The sequence below is a fragment of the Salmo salar genome, chromosome 10 (genome assembly GCF_965601325.2).
Source record: "Salmo salar chromosome 10, fSalSal1, whole genome shotgun sequence".
NCBI lineage: Eukaryota > Metazoa > Chordata > Actinopteri > Salmoniformes > Salmonidae > Salmo > Salmo salar.
In genome coordinates, this window is record NC_138300.1 from 116,443,545 (window position 1) to 116,466,738 (window position 23,194).

General features: G+C 44.6%; 3 protein-coding genes across 5 annotated transcripts in view; 2 read left to right on the forward strand and 1 right to left on the reverse strand.

The window, feature by feature from the left end:
* The window catches only part of LOC106561627 (prickle-like protein 1), a 72,065-nt gene extending 62,023 nt beyond the window's left edge, over positions 1-10,042 (forward strand). Inside the window, exons 4-8 of the mRNA XM_045688465.2 lie at positions 314-451; positions 3,562-3,765; positions 6,398-6,584; positions 7,129-8,043; positions 8,267-10,042. Of these exons, the coding sequence (XP_045544421.2) occupies positions 314-451; positions 3,562-3,765; positions 6,398-6,584; positions 7,129-8,043; positions 8,267-9,207 (2,385 nt within the window). The 3' untranslated portion in view covers positions 9,208-10,042. The remainder of the gene's footprint in view (positions 1-313; positions 452-3,561; positions 3,766-6,397; positions 6,585-7,128; positions 8,044-8,266) is intronic.
* A 3,650-nt stretch (positions 10,043-13,692) lies between these two features.
* On the forward strand, positions 13,693-18,533 carry LOC123724588 (prickle-like protein 1). Its single transcript, XM_045688757.2, has 3 exons — positions 13,693-15,075; positions 15,620-16,534; positions 16,758-18,533. Exons 1-3 carry the CDS (start codon positions 14,937-14,939, stop codon positions 17,696-17,698), a joined length of 1,995 nt encoding a protein of 664 aa, XP_045544713.2. The 5' UTR covers positions 13,693-14,936; the 3' UTR covers positions 17,699-18,533.
* A 1,946-nt stretch (positions 18,534-20,479) lies between these two features.
* LOC106561633 (uncharacterized) overlaps positions 20,480-23,194 on the reverse strand; it is a 35,476-nt gene continuing 32,761 nt past the window's right edge. Inside the window, exon 11 of one of the 3 annotated variants that reach the window (XM_082957409.1) lies at positions 20,480-22,039. In XM_082957409.1, coding sequence (XP_082813535.1) covers positions 21,848-22,039 — 192 coding nt within the window. In that variant the 3' untranslated portion in view covers positions 20,480-21,847. The remainder of the gene's footprint in view (positions 22,040-23,194) is intronic. The other 2 variants (XR_014379144.1, XR_014379145.1) reach the window with 2 other exon arrangements.

Here is a 23,194-nt window from a genome sequence, read left to right on the forward strand (position 1 = left end):
ATTCCTGTCATAGCGGTAGTCTTTCTGGGGACAGGCCAGTGGGATAGGCGACGCTGCTGAAAGACGTCCTTTATATGTGCCACCACCACAGTGACATCACAGCCTGAGCCAGAGCTGCTTCTCTTTGTGGTTCTTCCCCTCGTGATTCCACTCTAAACACAGCCCCTGTAAAACGTCTGCTTTCCCTTGGTAACGGTTTGGGAGGGAGACATAAAAAAAAATGGTTGTCACTCTTTGCTTTGTGTTGTACAATTAAAGTCCACTTTGGACGATGTTTAACGAAGGCCTGTCTTTCTCCTTTCACTCCCTCCAGGGCCGCTACTGTCAGTCTCTCAGTGAGGAGGAGAAGAAGGAGCTCCACATGTTCAGTGTCCAGAGGAAGAAGGAGGCGCTGGGGAGGGGCTCTCTGAAACTCCTGCCCCGGGACCTGCTACACAGCGTCTGTGAGCATGTATGTCCCCTCTCGCACACCGCCACTCACCTCAGTTCCTAACAGGAACATTGTCACACCGCCACTCACCTCAGTTCCTAACAGGAACATTGTCACACCGCCACTCACCTCAGTTCCTAACAGGAACATTGTCACACCGTCACTCACCTCAGTTCCTAACAGGACCATTGTCACACCGTCACTCACCTCAGTTCCTAACAGGAACATTGTCACACCGTCACTCACCTCAGTTCCTAACAGGAACATTGCCACACCGCCACTCACCTCAGTTCCTAACAGGAACATTGTCACACCGCCACTCACCTCAGTTCCTAACAGGAACATTGTCACACCGTCACTCACCTCAGTTCCTAACAGGAACATTGTCACATCAGACACATAAACCAACGGGTAGATGGGTAATTTTTAAGGTAACATACACTACCGGTCAAAAGTTTTACAACACTTACTCATTCAAGGGTTTTTCTTTATTTTTACTATTTTCTACATTGTAGAATAATAGTGAAGATGTCAAAACTATGAAATAACACATATGGAATCATGTAGTAACCAAAAAAGTGTTTAACAAATCAAAATATATTTTATTCTTTAGTAGTACACATGATTCTTTAAAAAGCCACCATTTACCTTGATGACAGCTTTCCACACTGGCATTCTCTCAACCAGCTTCACCTGGAAGATGTACAATGTAGAAAATAAAGAAAAACCCTTGAATGAGTGGATGTTCCAAAACGTTTGACCGGTAATGTACGTAACAGTTTGTGAAGTTATAGAAAACTGTTGTAAGCCATATAACCCAAGTAAATGACTATTGAGAAGCGAAAAGCAGAACTATCTGTAGCCTGTGTGTGTGTAGACTCTAGAGGAGTCTGTTTCTCTTAGAACATCCTCTTCCTCTGTGTTGTATGTCAACCATGCTATGCAAGAGATCCCTAAACATACGGTGGTTTTGCAGCCATGCACACAGTCTGAAATCTAAAAAGCCTCGGAGTTGTTTGGAGTGTAGCTCCAGTGGGTTGACTGACTCTGTGCTCTGCTCGATCCTCAGTGTTTTATTTAGTCTACTTACAAATGGGTCCTGAGCAGCCCAGGGGATGACCATTAAGCTTGGTCAAAACACAGCTCTACTCTGCTCTGTAGTGTCTCTCCCTCTACTCTGTAATGAATCTCCCTCTGCTCTGCTCTGTAGTGTCTCTCCCTCTGCTCTGCTCTGTAGTGTCTCTCCCTCTGCTCTGCTCTGTAGTGTCTCTCCCTCTGCTCTGTAGTGTCTCTCCCTCTGCTCTGTAGTGTCTCTCCCTCTGCTCTGTAGTGTCTCTCCCTCTGCTCTGCTCTGCTCTGTAGTGTCTCTCCCTCTGCTCTGCTCTGTAGTGTCTCTCCCTCTGCTCTGCTCTGTAGTGTCTCTCCCTCTGCTCTGCTCTGTAATGTCTCTCCCTCTGCTCTGTAGTGTCTCTCCCTCTGCTCTGTAGTGTCTCTCCCTCTGCTCTGTAGTGTCTCTCCCTCTGCTCTGTAGTGTCTCTCCCTCTGCTCTGTAGTGTCTCTCCCTCTGCTCTGCTCTGTACTGTGTCTCTCCCTCTGCTCTGCTCTGTAGTGTCTCTCCCTCTGCTCTGCTCTGTAGTGTCTCTCCCTCTGCTCTGCTCTGTAGTGTCTCTCCCTCTGCTCTTCTTTGTAGTGTCTCTCCCTCTGCTCTGCTCTGTAGTGTCTCTCCCTCTGCTCTGCTCTGTAGTGTCTCTCCCTCTGCTCTGCTCTGTAGTGTCTCTCCCTCTTCTCTGCTCTGTAGTGTCTCTCCCTCTGCTCTGCTCTGTAGTGTCTCTCCCTCTGCTCTGCTCTGTAGTGTCTCTCCCTCTGCTCTGCTCTGTAGTGTCTCTCCCTCTGCTCTGTAGTGTCTCTCCCTCTGCTCTGCTCTGTAGTGTCTCTCCCTCTGCTCTGCTCTGTAGTGTCTCTCCCTCTGCTCTGCTCTGTAGTGTCTCTCCCTCTGCTCTGCTCTGTAGTGTCTCTCCCTCTGCTCTGCTCTGTAGTGTCTCTCCCTCTGCTCTGCTCTGTAGTGTCTCTCCCTCTGCTCTGCTCTGTAGTGTCTCTCCCTCTTCTCTGCTCTGTAGTGTCTCTCCCTCTGCTCTGCTCTGTAGTGTCTCTCCCTCTGCTCTGCTCTGTACTGTCTCTCCCTCTGCTCTGCTCTGTACTGTGTCTCCCTCTGCTCTGCTCTGTAGTGTCTCTCCCTCTGCTCTGCTCTGTAGTGTCTCTCCCTCTGCTCTGCTCTGTAGTGTCTCTCCCTCTGCTCTGCTCTGTAGTGTCTCTCCCTCTGCTCTGCTCTGTAGTGTCTCTCCCTCTGCTCTGCTCTGTAGTGTCTCTCCCTCTGCTCTGCTCTGTAGTGTCTCTCCCTCTGCTCTGCTCTGCTCTGTAGTGTCTCTCCCTCTACTCTGCTCTGTAGTGTCTCTCCCTCTGCTCTGCTCTGTACTGGCTCCACCTGCTGTAAACTGTGAATGTGATGTTGTTTGTAGGCCCAGCGTTAAAGCACGGCCTGTGTCCTCACATGACACACACAGAGAAACAGAGAGGAACAACCCGACTGCAGAGGGACCGTAGTCGACCACAGTTAGCCCCACGGTCAGAATTCCAATAATAACACCAGATGCCATGTTCTGAACTGTGCTGATGCGGTCCCTCACAGATGGAAGGGAGTTGGTCACATATCGCAACGCTCCTCCTCTCTCCAGTAGGGAATGGGGACAGGGGGACTTAGTGGCCATATGATACCCTAGTTAGTATCCAGGGCCGAGGCCATGCTGTAGGATTAGATAGGATAGCAACACACTCCAGACTGGAAGTTACATAACTAGGGCATTTGGCCATAATTGTTGACATGTTATCACTGAGCAGTCAACCACACAATTAACTAGTAATGGAATTCATGTTTTTTTTAAAGTCACAGTTAACATTTTAAAATTAAAATATGCCATTTTTACTGGTCATTTCAATTAAATGTATATACCCATTGATTCTTGAAGAACAATTACTTGCCTAATGAGCTTAATACAATAATACAGTATAAAATATCTAGTTTTAGAGTGAAACTCTGTTCTTTATGGATGTCCCTTGTGTGGATTTCATCACAGTGTGGGGAGAGCATCAACGGAGGGGAGATGACGGTTTTTGCCTCCAGAGCGGGTCCTGGGCTAGCCTGGCACCCAGCATGCTTTACGTGCTCCACGTGTAGTGAGCTGCTGGTTGACCTCATCTACTTCTACCAGGATGGGAAGATCCACTGTGGCCGACACCACGCAGAGCTGCTCAAGCCACGCTGCTCAGCCTGCGACGAGGTGAGTGTGAGTGTGTGTGTGGAGATGCACTGTGGCCGACGCCAGAGCGGAGTTGAGCGGTTGGAAATCACGCTCATTCCAATCGCTTCGCTAAAAACCGCCCTGTGCTCACAGGAATAAAAAAAACTGCCGCTACAAATTCGCTACATTCATTAAAATCACAATTTAACAGGGGTGGAAAAAGATCCTAATTATCTTACTTGAGTAAAAGTACAGAAACCTTAACAAAAATGACTCAAGTAAAAGTCACCCAGTAAAATACTTCTTGAGTAAAAGTCAAAGTATTTGGTTTTAAATATACTTAAGTATCAAAAGTAAATGCAATTGCAAAAATATACTTAACTATCAAAAGTAAAAGGTAGAAATCATTTCAAATTCCTTATACAGTGAGGGAAAAAAGTATTTGATCCCCTGGTGATTTTGTACCTTTGCCCACTAACAAAGAAATGATCAGTCTATAATTTTAATGGTAGGTTTATTTGAACAGTGAGAGACAGAATAACAAAGAAATCCAGAAAAACGCATGTCAAAAATGTTATAAAGAATAATGTTTCCACCTCCATGTTTGACGATGGGGATGGTGTTCTTGGGTTCATAGGCAGCATTCCTCCTCCTCCAAACACGGCGAGTTGAATTGATGCCAAAGAGCTCAATTTTGGTCTTATCTGACCACAATACTTTCACCCAACTGTCCTCTGAATCATTCAGATGTTCATTGGCAAACTTCAGACGGGCATGTATATGTGCTTTCTTGAGCAAGGGGACCTTGCGGGCGCTGCAGGATTTCAGTCCTTCACGGCGTTGTGTGTTACCAAATGTTTTCTTGGTCACTATGGTCCCAGCTGCCTTGAGATCATTGACAAGATCCTCCCGTGTAGTTCTGGGCTGATTCCTCACCGTTCTCATGATCATTGCAACTCCACGAGGTGAGATCTTGCATGGAGCCCCAGGACGAGGGAGATTGACAGTTCTTTTGTGTTTCTTCCATGTGCGAATAATCGCACCAACTGTTGTCACCTTCTCACCAAGCTGCTTGGCGATGGTCTTGTAGCCCATTCCAGCCTTGTGTAGGTCTACAATCTTGTCCCTGACATCCTTGGAGAGCTCTTTGGTCTTGGCCATGGTGGAGAGTTTGGAATCTGATTGATTGATTGCTTCTGTGGACAAGTGTCTTTTATACAGGTAACAAGCTGAGATTAGGAGCACTCCCTTTAAGAGTGTGCTCCTAATCTCAGCTCGTTACCTGTATAAAAGACACCTGGGAACCAGAAATCTTTCTGATTGAGAGGGGGTCAAATACTTATTTCCCCCATTAAAATGCAAATCAATTTATAACGTTTTTGACATACGTTTTTCTGGATTTTTTTGTTGTTATTCTGTCTCTCACTGTTCAAATATACCTACCATTAAAATTATAGACTGATCATTTCTTTGTCAGTGGGCAAACGTACAAAATCAGCAGGGGATCAAATACTTTTCCCCCTCACTGTATAAACACTAAATAGGTCAGAATCCAGACAGGGAGCCTAAGAAGGAACGGAAATGAATTATTTAGGCTATATTATTTCAATTATTTCAGGGCTATAGCCTACAAAGAAATGCTTTCTGAAGCATTTACGAGTGTGACACAATAGGCTTGAAGGGACATAAAGTGCTCAGCATTTAAACATTTCTTTCTGTTAAATTATTATAGTCTATAAATTGAGCATATAGGCTGTGATTTACTTAGAATGAAATACAAATTAAACTAAAAATTCCTTATTTGGCTCAGTCTAATTCGAATTCATTTTTAGAAACACAAGTTTGTCCAGAGTCTGTGGCTTCAGGCTCATGCGATGGTGCCTGGAGAGCCGGCCAGCAGTGGAGAATATTCTCTCCAGACTTGCAGAGCCACTGGGGATGCTAAACATGCTTCGGCAAAATAACCCAATCAAAACAGAAAGCATCTTGACAGTTGGAATATACCAGGCCTATTGGGCCAAAATCAACGATGGCCTATTATATAGATAAAAGTTCCGTTCATTTTTGTTCTGTTAAGAGATCAAATTTTTAGTTTAGAATGATTTTGCTAAAATGACACTTAGTTATCTATCCACCTCATTCCTTTCTTTTAGCATGTGCACATAGTAAGTACACCATCATGCTTTCTGGAATATGTGTATTTTCAGATTACACTATGATTCTTTCGTTGTAGACACTACATCACTGCTCTCCCTCTCTTGGTCCTCATCTTTATAAATCACCTTGATTTAACACCTGTGTGTTTTATCAGTTTCTTTATGAAAATATATAGTGAACTTCATGACAGTAGCTAATGCAAGGGGCTATAGCAGCACACAAGTAGACTAGAAATGCATGCTGGGGCGGGCTGGCCTGAGCTCAAGTGGGCACAACTGGATCGAAATTGGAGCGAGTGAGAAAGCCGATGCTCCAGCCTTCGGGAATCTCGCTCCACAGTCCAGTCAAATTGGGCACAACTCCGCTCACATACTCTGGCCGACACATAAAACCACGCTGAGTCCGATTCAAACTCACCAACAGGCATATGTTCTCTGGAGGCACCAGCAATAATCACTAGAGCAAACCAAGTCACACACTTCTCATCTAACTCTGTTAATGTTTCCATCTTCAGGTGATCTTTTCTGACGAGTGTACGGAGGCAGAGGGGCGTCACTGGCACATGAAGCACTTCTCCTGTTTTGAATGTGAGATGGTGCTGGGGGGACAACGTTATATCATGAAGGAGGGTCGGCCATATTGCTGCGGCTGCTTTGAGTCTCTCTATGCCGAGTACTGCAAGGCCTGCGGGGAACACATTGGTAAGCCCTGACGATACGCATACAGACCACTGCTTCTGCCATTGTGAAAGAAATGGCAGAAACTAAACAGACAACCTAACAATTTACTATCAATGTTTTTTAGGCAGTGAGTGTGTTAGCAGGGCTCTATACAGTGACATTAACATTCCTTTACATTTTACTCACATATGTACCTAAATATTCTGCTGTGCAATCTGGATTTCTTTAATTTAGGAGATACAGTACACATTGCTTTAATACCTTAAATCTTTTTTATTGTTTGATTTACCTAAATGTCTTTGCGTGTGCCTATATCTCTCTCACCTTAGGCACACGTGCACCTTGTAAAAAAGGTCAGCGTAGCCCTGGTTAGTAATCCAATGCAGAATATCAAAACAAAATGTACCATGTAAATATTTCCAGCCAGTATGAATATGTTATATGACACATGCCTATGAGGAACTTGACAATGAGTCAGGGAATCACACCACAAAAGTGTTTCTCAAAATACAAACAAATATTTCCTCACATCTGTGCTAACCAAAGTCTTTCTCCTTTCCCGTAGGTGTGGACCATGCCCAGATGACGTACGACGGTCTCCACTGGCACGCCACCAAGGGTTGTTTCTGCTGTGCCCAGTGTAAGAGCTCTCTGCTGGGCTGTCCCTTTCTGCCCAAGCAGGGCCGGATCTACTGCTCCAAGGCCTGCAGTCTGGGAGAGGACGTCCACGCCTCAGACTCCTCCGACTCCGCCTTCCAGTCGACACGCTCCCGTGAGTCTCGCCGCAGCGTACGCATGGGCAAGAGCAGCCGCTCGGCTGACCAGTGCCGCCAGTCGCTCCTCTTCTCACCCTCCGTCAACTACAAGTTCCCCGGGTTTACCGGTAACCCAGACACCGACACGCTCACCAACAAGCTGGCCCACCTGGGTTTAACCAACGAGGAGTGCTTCTGGAGGGGGAGGGAGGACACCGAGGGCCCCGAGGACCGGGACGAGGAGGAGTGGGCTGAGCACGAGGACTACATGACCCAGCTGCTGCTCAAGTTCGGGGAGCACGGAGTCTTCAAGCAAGGTGAGGTGGTCGACTCCAGACCTCCAACCAATCTGTGGATGACCGAGGCTGAGGTCAAGATGAAACCGTGTGAGCCTCAGGGCTCTAGGGCTGAGACTGGAGGAGGAGGATGTGGAGGAGGGTCAGGCAGCCAGAGCCTGGCCAGTAAGAAGTACCAGACAGATATGTACTGGGCCCAGTCCCAGGACGGGCTGGGGGATTCGGCCTACGGTAGCCACCCTGGCCCGGCCAGCAGTAGGAAGCTCCAGGAGCTGGAGCATGGCGCTGTGAGCATCGGGGGTACCAGCTTCCAGAGGGAGGAGAAGCAGTGGTATGACAACTCTCTGGAGTGCATCACAGACAAGGTGAAACAGACAGATCAGAGTGTCAGGGACTCCATGGACTCACTGGCACTGTCCAACATCACGGGTAAGACATGTTACATCTCTATTAAAATAGCCTTTTAGTCCAGTACTAGGCTTGATCTGTCCTGGAAACCGGCCCTGAGAAATGTCCAGGTCTTGATCTGATTTGCATCCTAATGTTCAATGTTCTGTGATGGCAGAATGTTCTTTGAAACAGCACTGTGGTGAAAAGACAACTTGTACAAATACATGTCATTATCTCTCTCTCTCTGCCGCTCTTCTTCCAGGTGCCTCTGTAGATGGCGACAGTAAAGAGAGATCTCTGGTCTACTCCTTACAGAACTTCCAGGAACTCGAGGCTGAGAGAGACTGTGAGAACACAAGCAACATGGGAACTCTCAACTCCTCCATGTTACACCGCAGTGCCAATTCCCTGAAGAGCCTTACGTCTGAGCTGGAGCAGGAGGAGAGCGTACCAGAGGAAGAGGAGAAGGCCCCTCTTCCCTCTCCCCCCAAGCCTCCTCATGTCCCGGCGTTGAGACGGACTCGATCCCAGTCTCGACCCCAACAGGTGAAGTTCTCCCCAGACGTCGTGGACAACAGTCGCTATGGTGACCTGCAGGTGCGCCAGCCCCCGATGAGCGAGCGGACGCGGCGGCGAGCATACCACTTCGAGGAGCAGGACCAGGAGCTTGGTGACTCGGGTTCCGGCCGCTATCACCACCACCACAGGAGACGCCGCAGCCGCAAGTCACGCTCCGACAACGCTCTCCACCTGGTGCCCAAGGAGAGGGCCAATCGCATATACTTCAGAGAGGACCACAGAGGCCATGGGGGACATGGCTTCAGCTCAAAGGGGCCTCAGCAGCTGGCCTTCCTGCCCAACCAGCAGGGGTATGGCCAGTCCCAGCATCCCCACCGCCATCCCCACCAAGCCACCTCAGACTACAGACTCCAGCAAGGCCCAGCCATGGAGAGGTTCATGGGGTTGTGTGGGGACAGGGACGAGGATGACTGGTGCTCCACCTGCTCCTCTTCTTCCTCCGAGTCTGAGGAGGAAGGCTTTTTCCTGGGCCAGCCCATCCCCCAGACACACAGACACTACTATGATGGCCTGCCCAGCCCCAGCCACGTGGCAGGCCTGCCCTCCCTGCCATACGGAGCAGTCCCACGGACTATGTCCAAAAAGAAGAAGGGGCACAAGGGGAAGAACTGTATCATTTCATAAGACTGGATGTTTTACGGTCCCCTGTTGGTCTACTTTTAAATGATACTCTGTCTGCAACCCCCTTCTGAATCTCTTGTTGTTGCCACTATTGTGAATACAGAAATGGCCTGCTTGTTAAAACTGTCTTGCCAACTGGATGTAGTACATGTTAACATGGCACTGATCCTATTATTGAAATGCATTACAAAAAAAACAGACAGAGTTGAATAAACACATTTCAAAGCTGTCATCATAATTGCATTAGAAAAACAATTATGCAAATAACTCTGAACAAATATATTTATAAAAACACCATTTAGAGACTAACGGAAATTACTATTTAACAGTGCAGATAATGTATATATTGTAAAGTCTATTTTTTTTTTTTATAACCCTGAGTCAAATGTTTTTGTAGTGGAATGGCATTGAAAGACAAAACTGATAACAGTTATCAAAGAACCTTCTCTTTTCTTAACCAGGGTTTGAATTAAATATATGATATGCTGCCAGCAAAGGTATTCAGAGTGCAGTTTGACCCTGGGCCTGGTTTCCCAAAAGCTATTTCCTGGTTGCTAAAATTCAAATAGTTCCCCTAATTTCAGTTTGTGTGACAAAACAAGCAAGTATAGTACCATTTGGGGGGGCATGTTGCCTAGTGGTTAGAGTGTTGGGCCAGTAACCAAAAGGTTGCTGGATCAAAACCCTGAGCTGACAAGGTAAAAATCTGTCGTTCTGCCCCCTGAACAAGTCAGTTAACCCACTGTTACCCAGTAGGCCATCATTGTAAATAAGAATTTGTTCTTAACTGACATGCCTACTTAAATAAAGGATAAATAATAAAAACATCTAAACCGTTGTGAAATATATTTTCTGTACTAAACAAAGACACAAAAACAAAAATTAAGAATGGGAAGCATAGAAATAGCTCACATAGAACAGATCTACCACCTCTTAGACTTGCTTTCAATGAGAATGACAGATCTATAACTCACATTTCTGTGAATTTGGTCGGGTCACCCAAAATAAGTGACATATTCCAGCTTTTAGGCCCAGTTCACCGTTAGAACCTTCGTAGGCGCATCGTTAAATCTCCAAGCTCTTTCTCAAAACCATCTTTAACATTGCACTTGAAAACGCTCTTAAGCTAACATGCTGACCACACCGCTCGCGTCGCAAAATAAAATGTAAACATACATGTTATTCAATCATTGAATCTGCATTGCCAAGCGCTAAAATAGAAGTCAGTTCTATTTGTGACGCTGAACACAGTGCAAGTCCTGCCTCTCCCATCTTCTCATTGGTTTATAGAAGCATATACCCACGTGCCATCTCCTCATTGGTTATATCCACGTGGGTGATTGAAAGATGAACCGAGGTCGGTCGGGCGTGGTAATACACCTTATTATGAAAGTTAGTTGCCAATCGCCATATAAAGACCAAAGAAGAAAAAGCCTGGAAGGAGGAGAGATGACTAGAAACGATTCGGTTGGCCGTTTTATGTGTGGATTAATTGTCGGAGCAGAGGACCTTGTGCATTTCAGGTAAAATAACCAAATGTTTATATCCCAGGACAAATTAGCTAGCAACAGCAAACTAGCTAGCTAAATTGCCATAAATGTTCATGCTTTTCAACCTGTCCCCAAATGTATATAATTGGTTCAGCTTGTTTTGATATTTCAACCTGCGTGTCGTGATCGCGTTTGGTGTGGTGGGGACAAAATACATTTTCGCACGATGGCGTGCGCGAGCCCGGTTTGGGGATGGCGAGCGCGGTTTGGGTACGGTGTTACGCCTGCTTCAGACCACTTGTAGAACAGCTAAGTGCATCAGCTGCTTTTTTGCCCTCCCGCGTCGTCACTTTATACACAGAAGATAAACATAAACCATTTGATTCTATCAGACCACCGATAACATCAGATCAAAGTTGACGACAAATACAATGTTGCCTAAGGTCTTTCCAATTGATACAATCGACATATAAAAACATTAAAATAAAAACCAGGATGACTGCATTAAAATATAAACAGTAGACTATAGGCATTTTTCAATCATATTTAAATACATTTCATGTTCGGTCAATTGAGTTCCAATTTGCTATTTGTACGCTACAGTCTAATTTGTCTCAATACATTTCATGATGTCAAATCAAATGTGTAGCCTAACATGGTGTGCCAAATCGGTGATAATGCATTTCTATTGGGTAAGCACCACATCAACATTTGCAGCCATAGGTGGTAATCACACTCTAGGAGCTGATCCGTCGTAAGTATTGTGAAATAATTCTAATGTTAAGGTAAGATTTGAATATAGAGAGCTGATCCGAGAGCAGCGTTCCTTTCTTTCGATCCCATCAGTATCAACACATACTCCCATCGATGCACTAAGTGACCGTTCTCTCTGCGTGGCGTTTTGGGAAACGCATGTTACATCTTCAACCGTTGTAGGAAAGATGCATTGTTAAAAAAACACTTGTAAACCTAAATGTCATCGCTATCGGGAGACCGGGCACAGGATATTTCCACATGTGCTTTTTAATGGAGTTACAGCCCTGACAGGGCTTTCACATGTACTATATAGGGCCTGGTTGGGTTTAATATTTTATTTATGGGTCATATTGTATTGTAAACAGATCAGTCATCTGTATAAATGTAAAAACTGGAATATAAAAGGCTAAGATTGATGCAAATAATAATTGTAATAAAAAAATATATTACAAACGTAATGAGAATGTGATTTTATTCCATCCCAAAAAGCTGGTACAGAACTAGTACTGTATAAAGAAGGATTAGTGTAGAGCACCAGTTGTTATATCAATTTTATTACCAAATAGAAATAACTTCAGAACATATGACAGTAAATACACAAAAATATGCAAACTCTATGATTAGGTTGTTTACTGCTTGGTCAGAAAGCCAGTAGTAGTAGTGGATGACAGAGTAAAGAAATGACAGCTGGGCATTTAGAGTAACGACAGCAGAATTCTCTTTCCAAGTCTGAAATCTAGAACAGCATTGAAACAAGCCAATAAAATTAGAATGCGTCGTTTTTTTTTTACATATTTTCTTCTATGACCTCCCCAAAGCAGTGGCGACCAACTGGTCTATCTCAAAGGCATTTCTTGTCAATCCCAAACATTTATGTAAAAAAAAAAAAGAAGAAAAAAAAAACCGCCCTGTGCTCACAGGAATAAAAAAAACTGCCGCTACAAATTCGCTACATTCATTAAAATCACAATTTAACAGGGGTGGAAAAAGATCCTAATTATCTTACTTGAGTAAAAGTACAGAAACCTTAACAAAAATGACTCAAGTAAAAGTCACCCAGTAAAATACTTCTTGAGTAAAAGTCAAAGTATTTGGTTTTAAATATACTTAAGTATCAAAAGTAAATGCAATTGCAAAAATATACTTAACTATCAAAAGTAAAAGGTAGAAATCATTTCAAATTCCTTATACAGTGAGGGAAAAAAGTATTTGATCCCCTGGTGATTTTGTACCTTTGCCCACTAACAAAGAAATGATCAGTCTATAATTTTAATGGTAGGTTTATTTGAACAGTGAGAGACAGAATAACAAAGAAATCCAGAAAAACGCATGTCAAAAATGTTATAAAGAATAATGTTTCCACCTCCATGTTTGACGATGGGGATGGTGTTCTTGGGTTCATAGGCAGCATTCCTCCTCCTCCAAACACGGCGAGTTGAATTGATGCCAAAGAGCTCAATTTTGGTCTTATCTGACCACAATACTTTCACCCAACTGTCCTCTGAATCATTCAGATGTTCATTGGCAAACTTCAGACGGGCATGTATATGTGCTTTCTTGAGCAAGGGGACCTTGCGGGCGCTGCAGGATTTCAGTCCTTCACGGCGTTGTGTGTTACCAAATGTTTTCTTGGTCACTATGGTCCCAGCTGCCTTGAGATCATTGACAAGATCCTCCCGTGTAGTTCTGGGCTGATTCCTCACCGTTCTCATGATCATTGCAACTCCACGAGGTGAGATCTTGCATGGAGCCCCAGGACGAGGGAGATTGACAGTTCTTTTGTGTTTCTTCCATGTGCGAATAATCGCACCAACTGTTGTCACCTTCTCACCAAGCTGCTTGGCGATGGTCTTGTAGCCCATTCCAGCCTTGTGTAGGTCTACAATCTTGTCCCTGACATCCTTGGAGAGCTCTTTGGTCTTGGCCATGGTGGAGAGTTTGGAATCTGATTGATTGATTGCTTCTGTGGACAAGTGTCTTTTATACAGGTAACAAGCTGAGATTAGGAGCACTCCCTTTAAGAGTGTGCTCCTAATCTCAGCTCGTTACCTGTATAAAAGACACCTGGGAACCAGAAATCTTTCTGATTGAGAGGGGGTCAAATACTTATTTCCCCCATTAAAATGCAAATCAATTTATAACGTTTTTGACATACGTTTTTCTGGATTTTTTTGTTGTTATTCTGTCTCTCACTGTTCAAATATACCTACCATTAAAATTATAGACTGATCATTTCTTTGTCAGTGGGCAAACGTACAAAATCAGCAGGGGATCAAATACTTTTCCCCCTCACTGTATAAACACTAAATAGGTCAGAATCCAGACAGGGAGCCTAAGAAGGAACGGAAATGAATTATTTAGGCTATATTATTTCAATTATTTCAGGGCTATAGCCTACAAAGAAATGCTTTCTGAAGCATTTACGAGTGTGACACAATAGGCTTGAAGGGACATAAAGTGCTCAGCATTTAAACATTTCTTTCTGTTAAATTATTATAGTCTATAAATTGAGCATATAGGCTGTGATTTACTTAGAATGAAATACAAATTAAACTAAAAATTCCTTATTTGGCTCAGTCTAATTCGAATTCATTTTTAGAAACACAAGTTTGTCCAGAGTCTGTGGCTTCAGGCTCATGCGATGGTGCCTGGAGAGCCGGCCAGCAGTGGAGAATATTCTCTCCAGACTTGCAGAGCCACTGGGGATGCTAAACATGCTTCGGCAAAATAACCCAATCAAAACAGAAAGCATCTTGACAGTTGGAATATACCAGGCCTATTGGGCCAAAATCAACGATGGCCTATTATATAGATAAAAGTTCCGTTCATTTTTGTTCTGTTAAGAGATAAAATTTTTAGTTTAGAATGATTTTGCTAAAATGACACTTAGTTATCTATCCACCTCATTCCTTTCTTTTAGCATGTGCACATAGTAAGTACACCATCATGCTTTCTGGAATATGTGTATTTTCAGATTACACTATGATTCTTTCGTTGTAGACACTACATCACTGCTCTCCCTCTCTTGGTCCTCATCTTTATAAATCACCTTGATTTAACACCTGTGTGTTTTATCAGTTTCTTTATGAAAATATATAGTGAACTTCATGACAGTAGCTAATGCAAGGGGCTATAGCAGCACACAAGTAGACTAGAAATGCATGCTGGGGCGGGCTGGCCTGAGCTCAAGTGGGCACAACTGGATCGAAATTGGAGCGAGTGAGAAAGCCGATGCTCCAGCCTTCGGGAATCTCGCTCCACAGTCCAGTCAAATTGGGCACAACTCCGCTCACATACTCTGGCCGACACATAAAACCACGCTGAGTCCGATTCAAACTCACCAACAGGCATATGTTCTCTGGAGGCACCAGCAATAATCACTAGAGCAAACCAAGTCACACACTTCTCATCTAACTCTGTTAATGTTTCCATCTTCAGGTGATCTTTTCTGACGAGTGTACGGAGGCAGAGGGGCGTCACTGGCACATGAAGCACTTCTCCTGTTTTGAATGTGAGATGGTGCTGGGGGGACAACGTTATATCATGAAGGAGGGTCGGCCATATTGCTGCGGCTGCTTTGAGTCTCTCTATGCCGAGTACTGCAAGGCCTGCGGGGAACACATTGGTAAGCCCTGACGATACGCATACAGACCACTGCTTCTGCCATTGTGAAAGAAATGGCAGAAACTAAACAGACAACCTAACAATTTACTATCAATGTTTTTTAGGCAGTGAGTGTGTTAGCAGGGCTCTATACAGTGACATTAACATTCCTTTACATTTTACTCACATATGTACCTAAATATTCTGCTGTGCAATCTGGATTTCTTTAATTTAGGAGATACAGTACACATTGCTTTAATACCTTAAATCTTTTTTATTGTTTGATTTACCTAAATGTCTTTGCGTGTGCCTATATCTCTCTCACCTTAGGCACACGTGCACCTTGTAAAAAAGGTCAGCGTAGCCCTGGTTAGTAATCCAATGCAGAATATCAAAACAAAATGTACCATGTAAATATTTCCAGCCAGTATGAATATGTTATATGACACATGCCTATGAGGAACTTGACAATGAGTCAGGGAATCACACCACAAAAGTGTTTCTCAAAATACAAACAAATATTTCCTCACATCTGTGCTAACCAAAGTCTTTCTCCTTTCCCGTAGGTGTGGACCATGCCCAGATGACGTACGACGGTCTCCACTGGCACGCCACCAAGGGTTGTTTCTGCTGTGCCCAGTGTAAGAGCTCTCTGCTGGGCTGTCCCTTTCTGCCCAAGCAGGGCCGGATCTACTGCTCCAAGGCCTGCAGTCTGGGAGAGGACGTCCACGCCTCAGACTCCTCCGACTCCGCCTTCCAGTCGACACGCTCCCGTGAGTCTCGCCGCAGCGTACGCATGGGCAAGAGCAGCCGCTCGGCTGACCAGTGCCGCCAGTCGCTCCTCTTCTCACCCTCCGTCAACTACAAGTTCCCCGGGTTTACCGGTAACCCAGACACCGACACGCTCACCAACAAGCTGGCCCACCTGGGTTTAACCAACGAGGAGTGCTTCTGGAGGGGGAGGGAGGACACCGAGGGCCCCGAGGACCGGGACGAGGAGGAGTGGGCTGAGCACGAGGACTACATGACCCAGCTGCTGCTCAAGTTCGGGGAGCACGGAGTCTTCAAGCAAGGTGAGGTGGTCGACTCCAGACCTCCAACCAATCTGTGGATGACCGAGGCTGAGGTCAAGATGAAACCGTGTGAGCCTCAGGGCTCTAGGGCTGAGACTGGAGGAGGAGGATGTGGAGGAGGGTCAGGCAGCCAGAGCCTGGCCAGTAAGAAGTACCAGACAGATATGTACTGGGCCCAGTCCCAGGACGGGCTGGGGGATTCGGCCTACGGTAGCCACCCTGGCCCGGCCAGCAGTAGGAAGCTCCAGGAGCTGGAGCATGGCGCTGTGAGCATCGGGGGTACCAGCTTCCAGAGGGAGGAGAAGCAGTGGTATGACAACTCTCTGGAGTGCATCACAGACAAGGTGAAACAGACAGATCAGAGTGTCAGGGACTCCATGGACTCACTGGCACTGTCCAACATCACGGGTAAGACATGTTACATCTCTATTAAAATAGCCTTTTAGTCCAGTACTAGGCTTGATCTGTCCTGGAAACCGGCCCTGAGAAATGTCCAGGTCTTGATCTGATTTGCATCCTAATGTTCAATGTTCTGTGATGGCAGAATGTTCTTTGAAACAGCACTGTGGTGAAAAGACAACTTGTACAAATACATGTCATTATCTCTCTCTCTCTGCCGCTCTTCTTCCAGGTGCCTCTGTAGATGGCGACAGTAAAGAGAGATCTCTGGTCTACTCCTTACAGAACTTCCAGGAACTCGAGGCTGAGAGAGACTGTGAGAACACAAGCAACATGGGAACTCTCAACTCCTCCATGTTACACCGCAGTGCCAATTCCCTGAAGAGCCTTACGTCTGAGCTGGAGCAGGAGGAGAGCGTACCAGAGGAAGAGGAGAAGGCCCCTCTTCCCTCTCCCCCCAAGCCTCCTCATGTCCCGGCGTTGAGACGGACTCGATCCCAGTCTCGACCCCAACAGGTGAAGTTCTCCCCAGACGTCGTGGACAACAGTCGCTATGGTGACCTGCAGGTGCGCCAGCCCCCGATGAGCGAGCGGACGCGGCGGCGAGCATACCACTTCGAGGAGCAGGACCAGGAGCTTGGTGACTCGGGTTCCGGCCGCTATCACCACCACCACAGGAGACGCCGCAGCCGCAAGTCACGCTCCGACAACGCTCTCCACCTGGTGCCCAAGGAGAGGGCCAATCGCATATACTTCAGAGAGGACCACAGAGGCCATGGGGGACATGGCTTCAGCTCAAAGGGGCCTCAGCAGCTGGCCTTCCTGCCCAACCAGCAGGGGTATGGCCAGTCCCAGCATCCCCACCGCCATCCCCACCAAGCCACCTCAGACTACAGACTCCAGCAAGGCCCAGCCATGGAGAGGTTCATGGGGTTGTGTGGGGACAGGGACGAGGATGACTGGTGCTCCACCTGCTCCTCTTCTTCCTCCGAGTCTGAGGAGGAAGGCTTTTTCCTGGGCCAGCCCATCCCCCAGACACACAGACACTACTATGATGGCCTGCCCAGCCCCAGCCACGTGGCAGGCCTGCCCTCCCTGCCATACGGAGCAGTCCCACGGACTATGTCCAAAAAGAAGAAGGGGCACAAGGGGAAGAACTGTATCATTTCATAAGACTGGATGTTTTACGGTCCCCTGTTGGTCTACTTTTAAATGATACTCTGTCTGCAACCCCCTTCTGAATCTCTTGTTGTTGCCACTATTGTGAATACAGAAATGGCCTGCTTGTTAAAACTGTCTTGCCAACTGGATGTAGTACATGTTAACATGGCACTGATCCTATTATTGAAATGCATTACAAAAAAAACAGACAGAGTTGAATAAACACATTTCAAAGCTGTCATCATAATTGCATTAGAAAAACAATTATGCAAATAACTCTGAACAAATATATTTATAAAAACACCATTTAGAGACTAACGGAAATTACTATTTAACAGTGCAGATAATGTATATATTGTAAAGTCTATTTTTTTTTTTTATAACCCTGAGTCAAATGTTTTTGTAGTGGAATGGCATTGAAAGACAAAACTGATAACAGTTATCAAAGAACCTTCTCTTTTCTTAACCAGGGTTTGAATTAAATATATGATATGCTGCCAGCAAAGGTATTCAGAGTGCAGTTTGACCCTGGGCCTGGTTTCCCAAAAGCTATTTCCTGGTTGCTAAAATTCAAATAGTTCCCCTAATTTCAGTTTGTGTGACAAAACAAGCAAGTATAGTACCATTTGGGGGGGCATGTTGCCTAGTGGTTAGAGTGTTGGGCCAGTAACCAAAAGGTTGCTGGATCAAAACCCTGAGCTGACAAGGTAAAAATCTGTCGTTCTGCCCCCTGAACAAGTCAGTTAACCCACTGTTACCCAGTAGGCCATCATTGTAAATAAGAATTTGTTCTTAACTGACATGCCTACTTAAATAAAGGATAAATAATAAAAACATCTAAACCGTTGTGAAATATATTTTCTGTACTAAACAAAGACACAAAAACAAAAATTAAGAATGGGAAGCATAGAAATAGCTCACATAGAACAGATCTACCACCTCTTAGACTTGCTTTCAATGAGAATGACAGATCTATAACTCACATTTCTGTGAATTTGGTCGGGTCACCCAAAATAAGTGACATATTCCAGCTTTTAGGCCCAGTTCACCGTTAGAACCTTCGTAGGCGCATCGTTAAATCTCCAAGCTCTTTCTCAAAACCATCTTTAACGTTGCACTTGAAAACGCTCTTAAGCTAACATGCTGACCACACCGCTCGCGTCGCAAAATAAAATGTAAACATACATGTTATTCAATCATTGAATCTGCATTGCCAAGCGCTAAAATAGAAGTCAGTTCTATTTGTGACGCTGAACACAGTGCAAGTCCTGCCTCTCCCATCTTCTCATTGGTTTATAGAAGCATATACCCACGTGCCATCTCCTCATTGGTTATATCCACGTGGGTGATTGAAAGATGAACCGAGGTCGGTCGGGCGTGGTAATACACCTTATTATGAAAGTTAGTTGCCAATCGCCATATAAAGACCAAAGAAGAAAAAGCCTGGAAGGAGGAGAGATGACTAGAAACGATTCGGTTGGCCGTTTTATGTGTGGATTAATTGTCGGAGCAGAGGACCTTGTGCATTTCAGGTAAAATAACCAAATGTTTATATCCCAGGACAAATTAGCTAGCAACAGCAAACTAGCTAGCTAAATTGCCATAAATGTTCATGCTTTTCAACCTGTCCCCAAATGTATATAATTGGTTCAGCTTGTTTTGATATTTCAACCTGCGTGTCGTGATCGCGTTTGGTGTGGTGGGGACAAAATACATTTTCGCACGATGGCGTGCGCGAGCCCGGTTTGGGGATGGCGAGCGCGGTTTGGGTACGGTGTTACGCCTGCTTCAGACCACTTGTAGAACAGCTAAGTGCATCAGCTGCTTTTTTGCCCTCCCGCGTCGTCACTTTATACACAGAAGATAAACATAAACCATTTGATTCTATCAGACCACCGATAACATCAGATCAAAGTTGACGACAAATACAATGTTGCCTAAGGTCTTTCCAATTGATACAATCGACATATAAAAACATTAAAATAAAAACCAGGATGACTGCATTAAAATATAAACAGTAGACTATAGGCATTTTTCAATCATATTTAAATACATTTCATGTTCGGTCAATTGAGTTCCAATTTGCTATTTGTACGCTACAGTCTAATTTGTCTCAATACATTTCATGATGTCAAATCAAATGTGTAGCCTAACATGGTGTGCCAAATCGGTGATAATGCATTTCTATTGGGTAAGCACCACATCAACATTTGCAGCCATAGGTGGTAATCACACTCTAGGAGCTGATCCGTCGTAAGTATTGTGAAATAATTCTAATGTTAAGGTAAGATTTGAATATAGAGAGCTGATCCGAGAGCAGCGTTCCTTTCTTTCGATCCCATCAGTATCAACACATACTCCCATCGATGCACTAAGTGACCGTTCTCTCTGCGTGGCGTTTTGGAAAACGCATGTTACATCTTCAACCGTTGTAGGAAAGATGCATTGTTAAAAAAACACTTGTAAACCTAAATGTCATCGCTATCGGGAGACCGGGCACAGGATATTTCCACATGTGCTTTTTAATGCAGTTACAGCCCTGACAGGGCTTTCACATGTACTATATAGGGCCTGGTTGGGTTTAATATTTTATTTATGGGTCATATTGTATTGTAAACAGATCAGTCATCTGTATAAATGTAAAAACTGGAATATAAAAGGCTAAGATTGATGCAAATAATAATTGTAATAAAAAAATATATTACAAACGTAATGAGAATGTGATTTTATTCCATCCCAAAAAGCTGGTACAGAACTAGTACTGTATAAAGAAGGATTAGTGTAGAGCACCAGTTGTTATATCAATTTTATTACCAAATAGAAATAACTTCAGAACATATGACAGTAAATACACAAAAATATGCAAACTCTATGATTAGGTTGTTTACTGCTTGGTCAGAAAGCCAGTAGTAGTAGTGGATGACAGAGTAAAGAAATGACAGCTGGGCATTTAGAGTAACGACAGCAGAATTCTCTTTCCAAGTCTGAAATCTAGAACAGCATTGAAACAAGCCAATAAAATTAGAATGCGTCGTTTTTTTTTAACATATTTTCTTCTATGACCTCCCCAAAGCAGTGGCGACCAACTGGTCTATCTCAAAGGCATTTCTTGTCAATCCCAAACATTTATGTAAAAAAAAAAAGAAGAAAAAAAAAAAAAGATAAATCCTTGCGTTTGTATAATTTTTTTGTCTTGCGCTGTTGTCGGTAGGTGCACTTGATTCAGCTGCCCTGCATGCCGGGAAGGCGAAGTGTTCCAATTTTGAACCATTTCATTTGTCTGAAGGTACCAACTCTGCCTTCCCGGCGGGCCTGCAGAGCAAATGTAGTGCACTAAAGGCCTACCGCTGGCCGATTGGATGGCTCAGATTACCGTGTCTGCAGTAACGTAGCAGGCGTGAAGGAAAGCTACAGATACTGTGAGATTTCAAAACCATTAAGAAAGAGACTGAGAATGATGCGAGTCGAGATCCACCATCAACTGGATGACAGTGTCCTTTTTGGTCAGTGTCAGCGGAGGAAAGGGAGAGTAGAGGGATGTGGAGAGGCGGACTGCTGAGACTGACCATCAGATACAGGCACCATCAGCCCAGTAAAATTAAAAGCAAATTATTTAAATATGCTCACTTAGCTTCGACTCACAAGTAATACAACAACTGATCTATTACTGTGTGATCATATAGCTTACCTCAAATTTTGAAATATATATATTTTTAAATGGTCCGAACAACAATGCATTGGCAGGGAAATTAAAGCAAAGCCAATAAGCAGTGATAATGTATTGGGCCTATAGCTTACTGTACAAACCTCATTGCTACAGAACTGTTTTTAATTGGTTAATGTAGCACAGGTTAAGGTTTTTTAAGTCATATTTAGTAAACGTCTGAGTGGTAGATCTGGACTTGCATTTCGACTCAGAAAAGGTTGGTGAAAATAAAACACTTATTCTCAATTAAGCATGATTTCAATAAAATCAAGTAACTTCTTTTGTGACCAATTATTTTTAGGTAAAAATGTTACTTGAATGTGAATGGTTCTCTCTTATTGACACAGTATTGAGAGAATATCACACAGGGTTGCCTCCTCTCACAATGTCTATACCACCGGCCAAACCTCTGGTCCATCAATCCTGGCATGTAGTAAGGGATTTGTGGTTCCCCCTCATGTTGATGGTTGGGGCTTTATGACCTGGTCCAGCTCTATGATGAAGTGTCGGAGGTCGTCAAGGCAACGCTCCCTGATCTCAATCAGGTTGTCCTTCAGAGGGTTCTGAAGCATCTTCTCCAGACTGGGCTCCTTGATAACCAGCATCTTCACCACCGTGCCAAATGTCTCGCAGTCCTGCTTGTACCGCTGCACGCACACACACACACACACACACACACACACACACACAAATCCCTACATTAGAAATGTAGCCTATACAAACCATTCAAACCATAGTCTGCTGTTCTAAAACACCTCACAGTCCTACATTAGCAATGTATACAAACCCTTCAGTGTGCACTGTTCTGAAACATAGTAGAAAAACATTATCCTAATAGGGAAATTGATTAATCACCATAGAATTAATAACATAAAGTACAAAGACAGTCATTGATTGCATAACAAACATACCACATTTATAAAGAAATATATATATTTAACCTTTAATTAACTAGGCAAGTCAGTCACATGAACCAGGAATAATGCACATTCAGAAGCAGGAGAAGCTAGCGTCACATTCATATAACTGAACAATGAAGTTGGACAATGTGCACTGACACCTTTGCTTCAAAGTGTGTTTAATAGCTGTAACACAAGTAGAGAACACTCAGGTTCAGACCTAGTCCTCGTTCCAACACTTTACTGTGAACTTAATGAACCCACATTTTCTGGCAAGTAGGTGTATTCAACGAAACAGGTGTGTGCAAGCATGTGTGTCCAACCTTCCATTGGAACAAAATGGAGTGAAGGTGTTATATTAGCAGTCTGTTAGCGGTTCAGTTCCTCCACATGGTAACTAACAGACTCATGTCCAGCAGGCAGCTCTGGTTTTACAGCCTGCCACACTAGAAAGGGCTGATAACCTCTATTAAGCCAGGGCTAGAGTCCCAACCAGATGCTAGCCCACTGGGCAGTAGGTCTGTATCACCTGGGGGGGGGGGGGGGGGGGGGGGGTGTGTGTGTGTGTTTGATCCCTCCTGGAGGTCAGCACTCTAGCTAGGTCTGGAACGAGTGGTTTTCACACCAAATTGCCTTTTGAAGTGCCCTCACAAAGAGAGGGAGCAGTCTGGGACAAGGGTTCAGCTCTAGAGTTCAACTCCTATTGCCAAGCCTCCTCTGAAGTCCCCTAATAAGTGTCCCATGAAGTTCCCTATAAAAGTGTCCTATGAAGGAGGGCATCGAGAGCAGTCTGGGACAAGGGTTCAGCTAATATAATCCCGCCAAGCCCCCTATGCTCGCCCCACCTTAGTGGGACTTCAGAGCGAAACAAAAACCCTCCATGAAAGTTGGCTGGAGCTTGCT

Excerpts from the sequence above, each read along its gene's own strand:
- LOC123724588 (XM_045688757.2), top strand. The coding sequence starts at position 14,937 with ATGAAGCACTTCTCCTGTTTTGAATGTGAGATGGTGCTGGGGGGACAA. Across the intron at positions 15,076-15,619 it reads GGCCTGCGGGGAACACATTG|GTGTGGACCATGCCCAGATG; the intron begins GTAAGCCCTGAC and ends CCTTTCCCGTAG. Across the intron at positions 16,535-16,757 it reads GGCACTGTCCAACATCACGG|GTGCCTCTGTAGATGGCGAC; the intron begins GTAAGACATGTT and ends CTCTTCTTCCAG.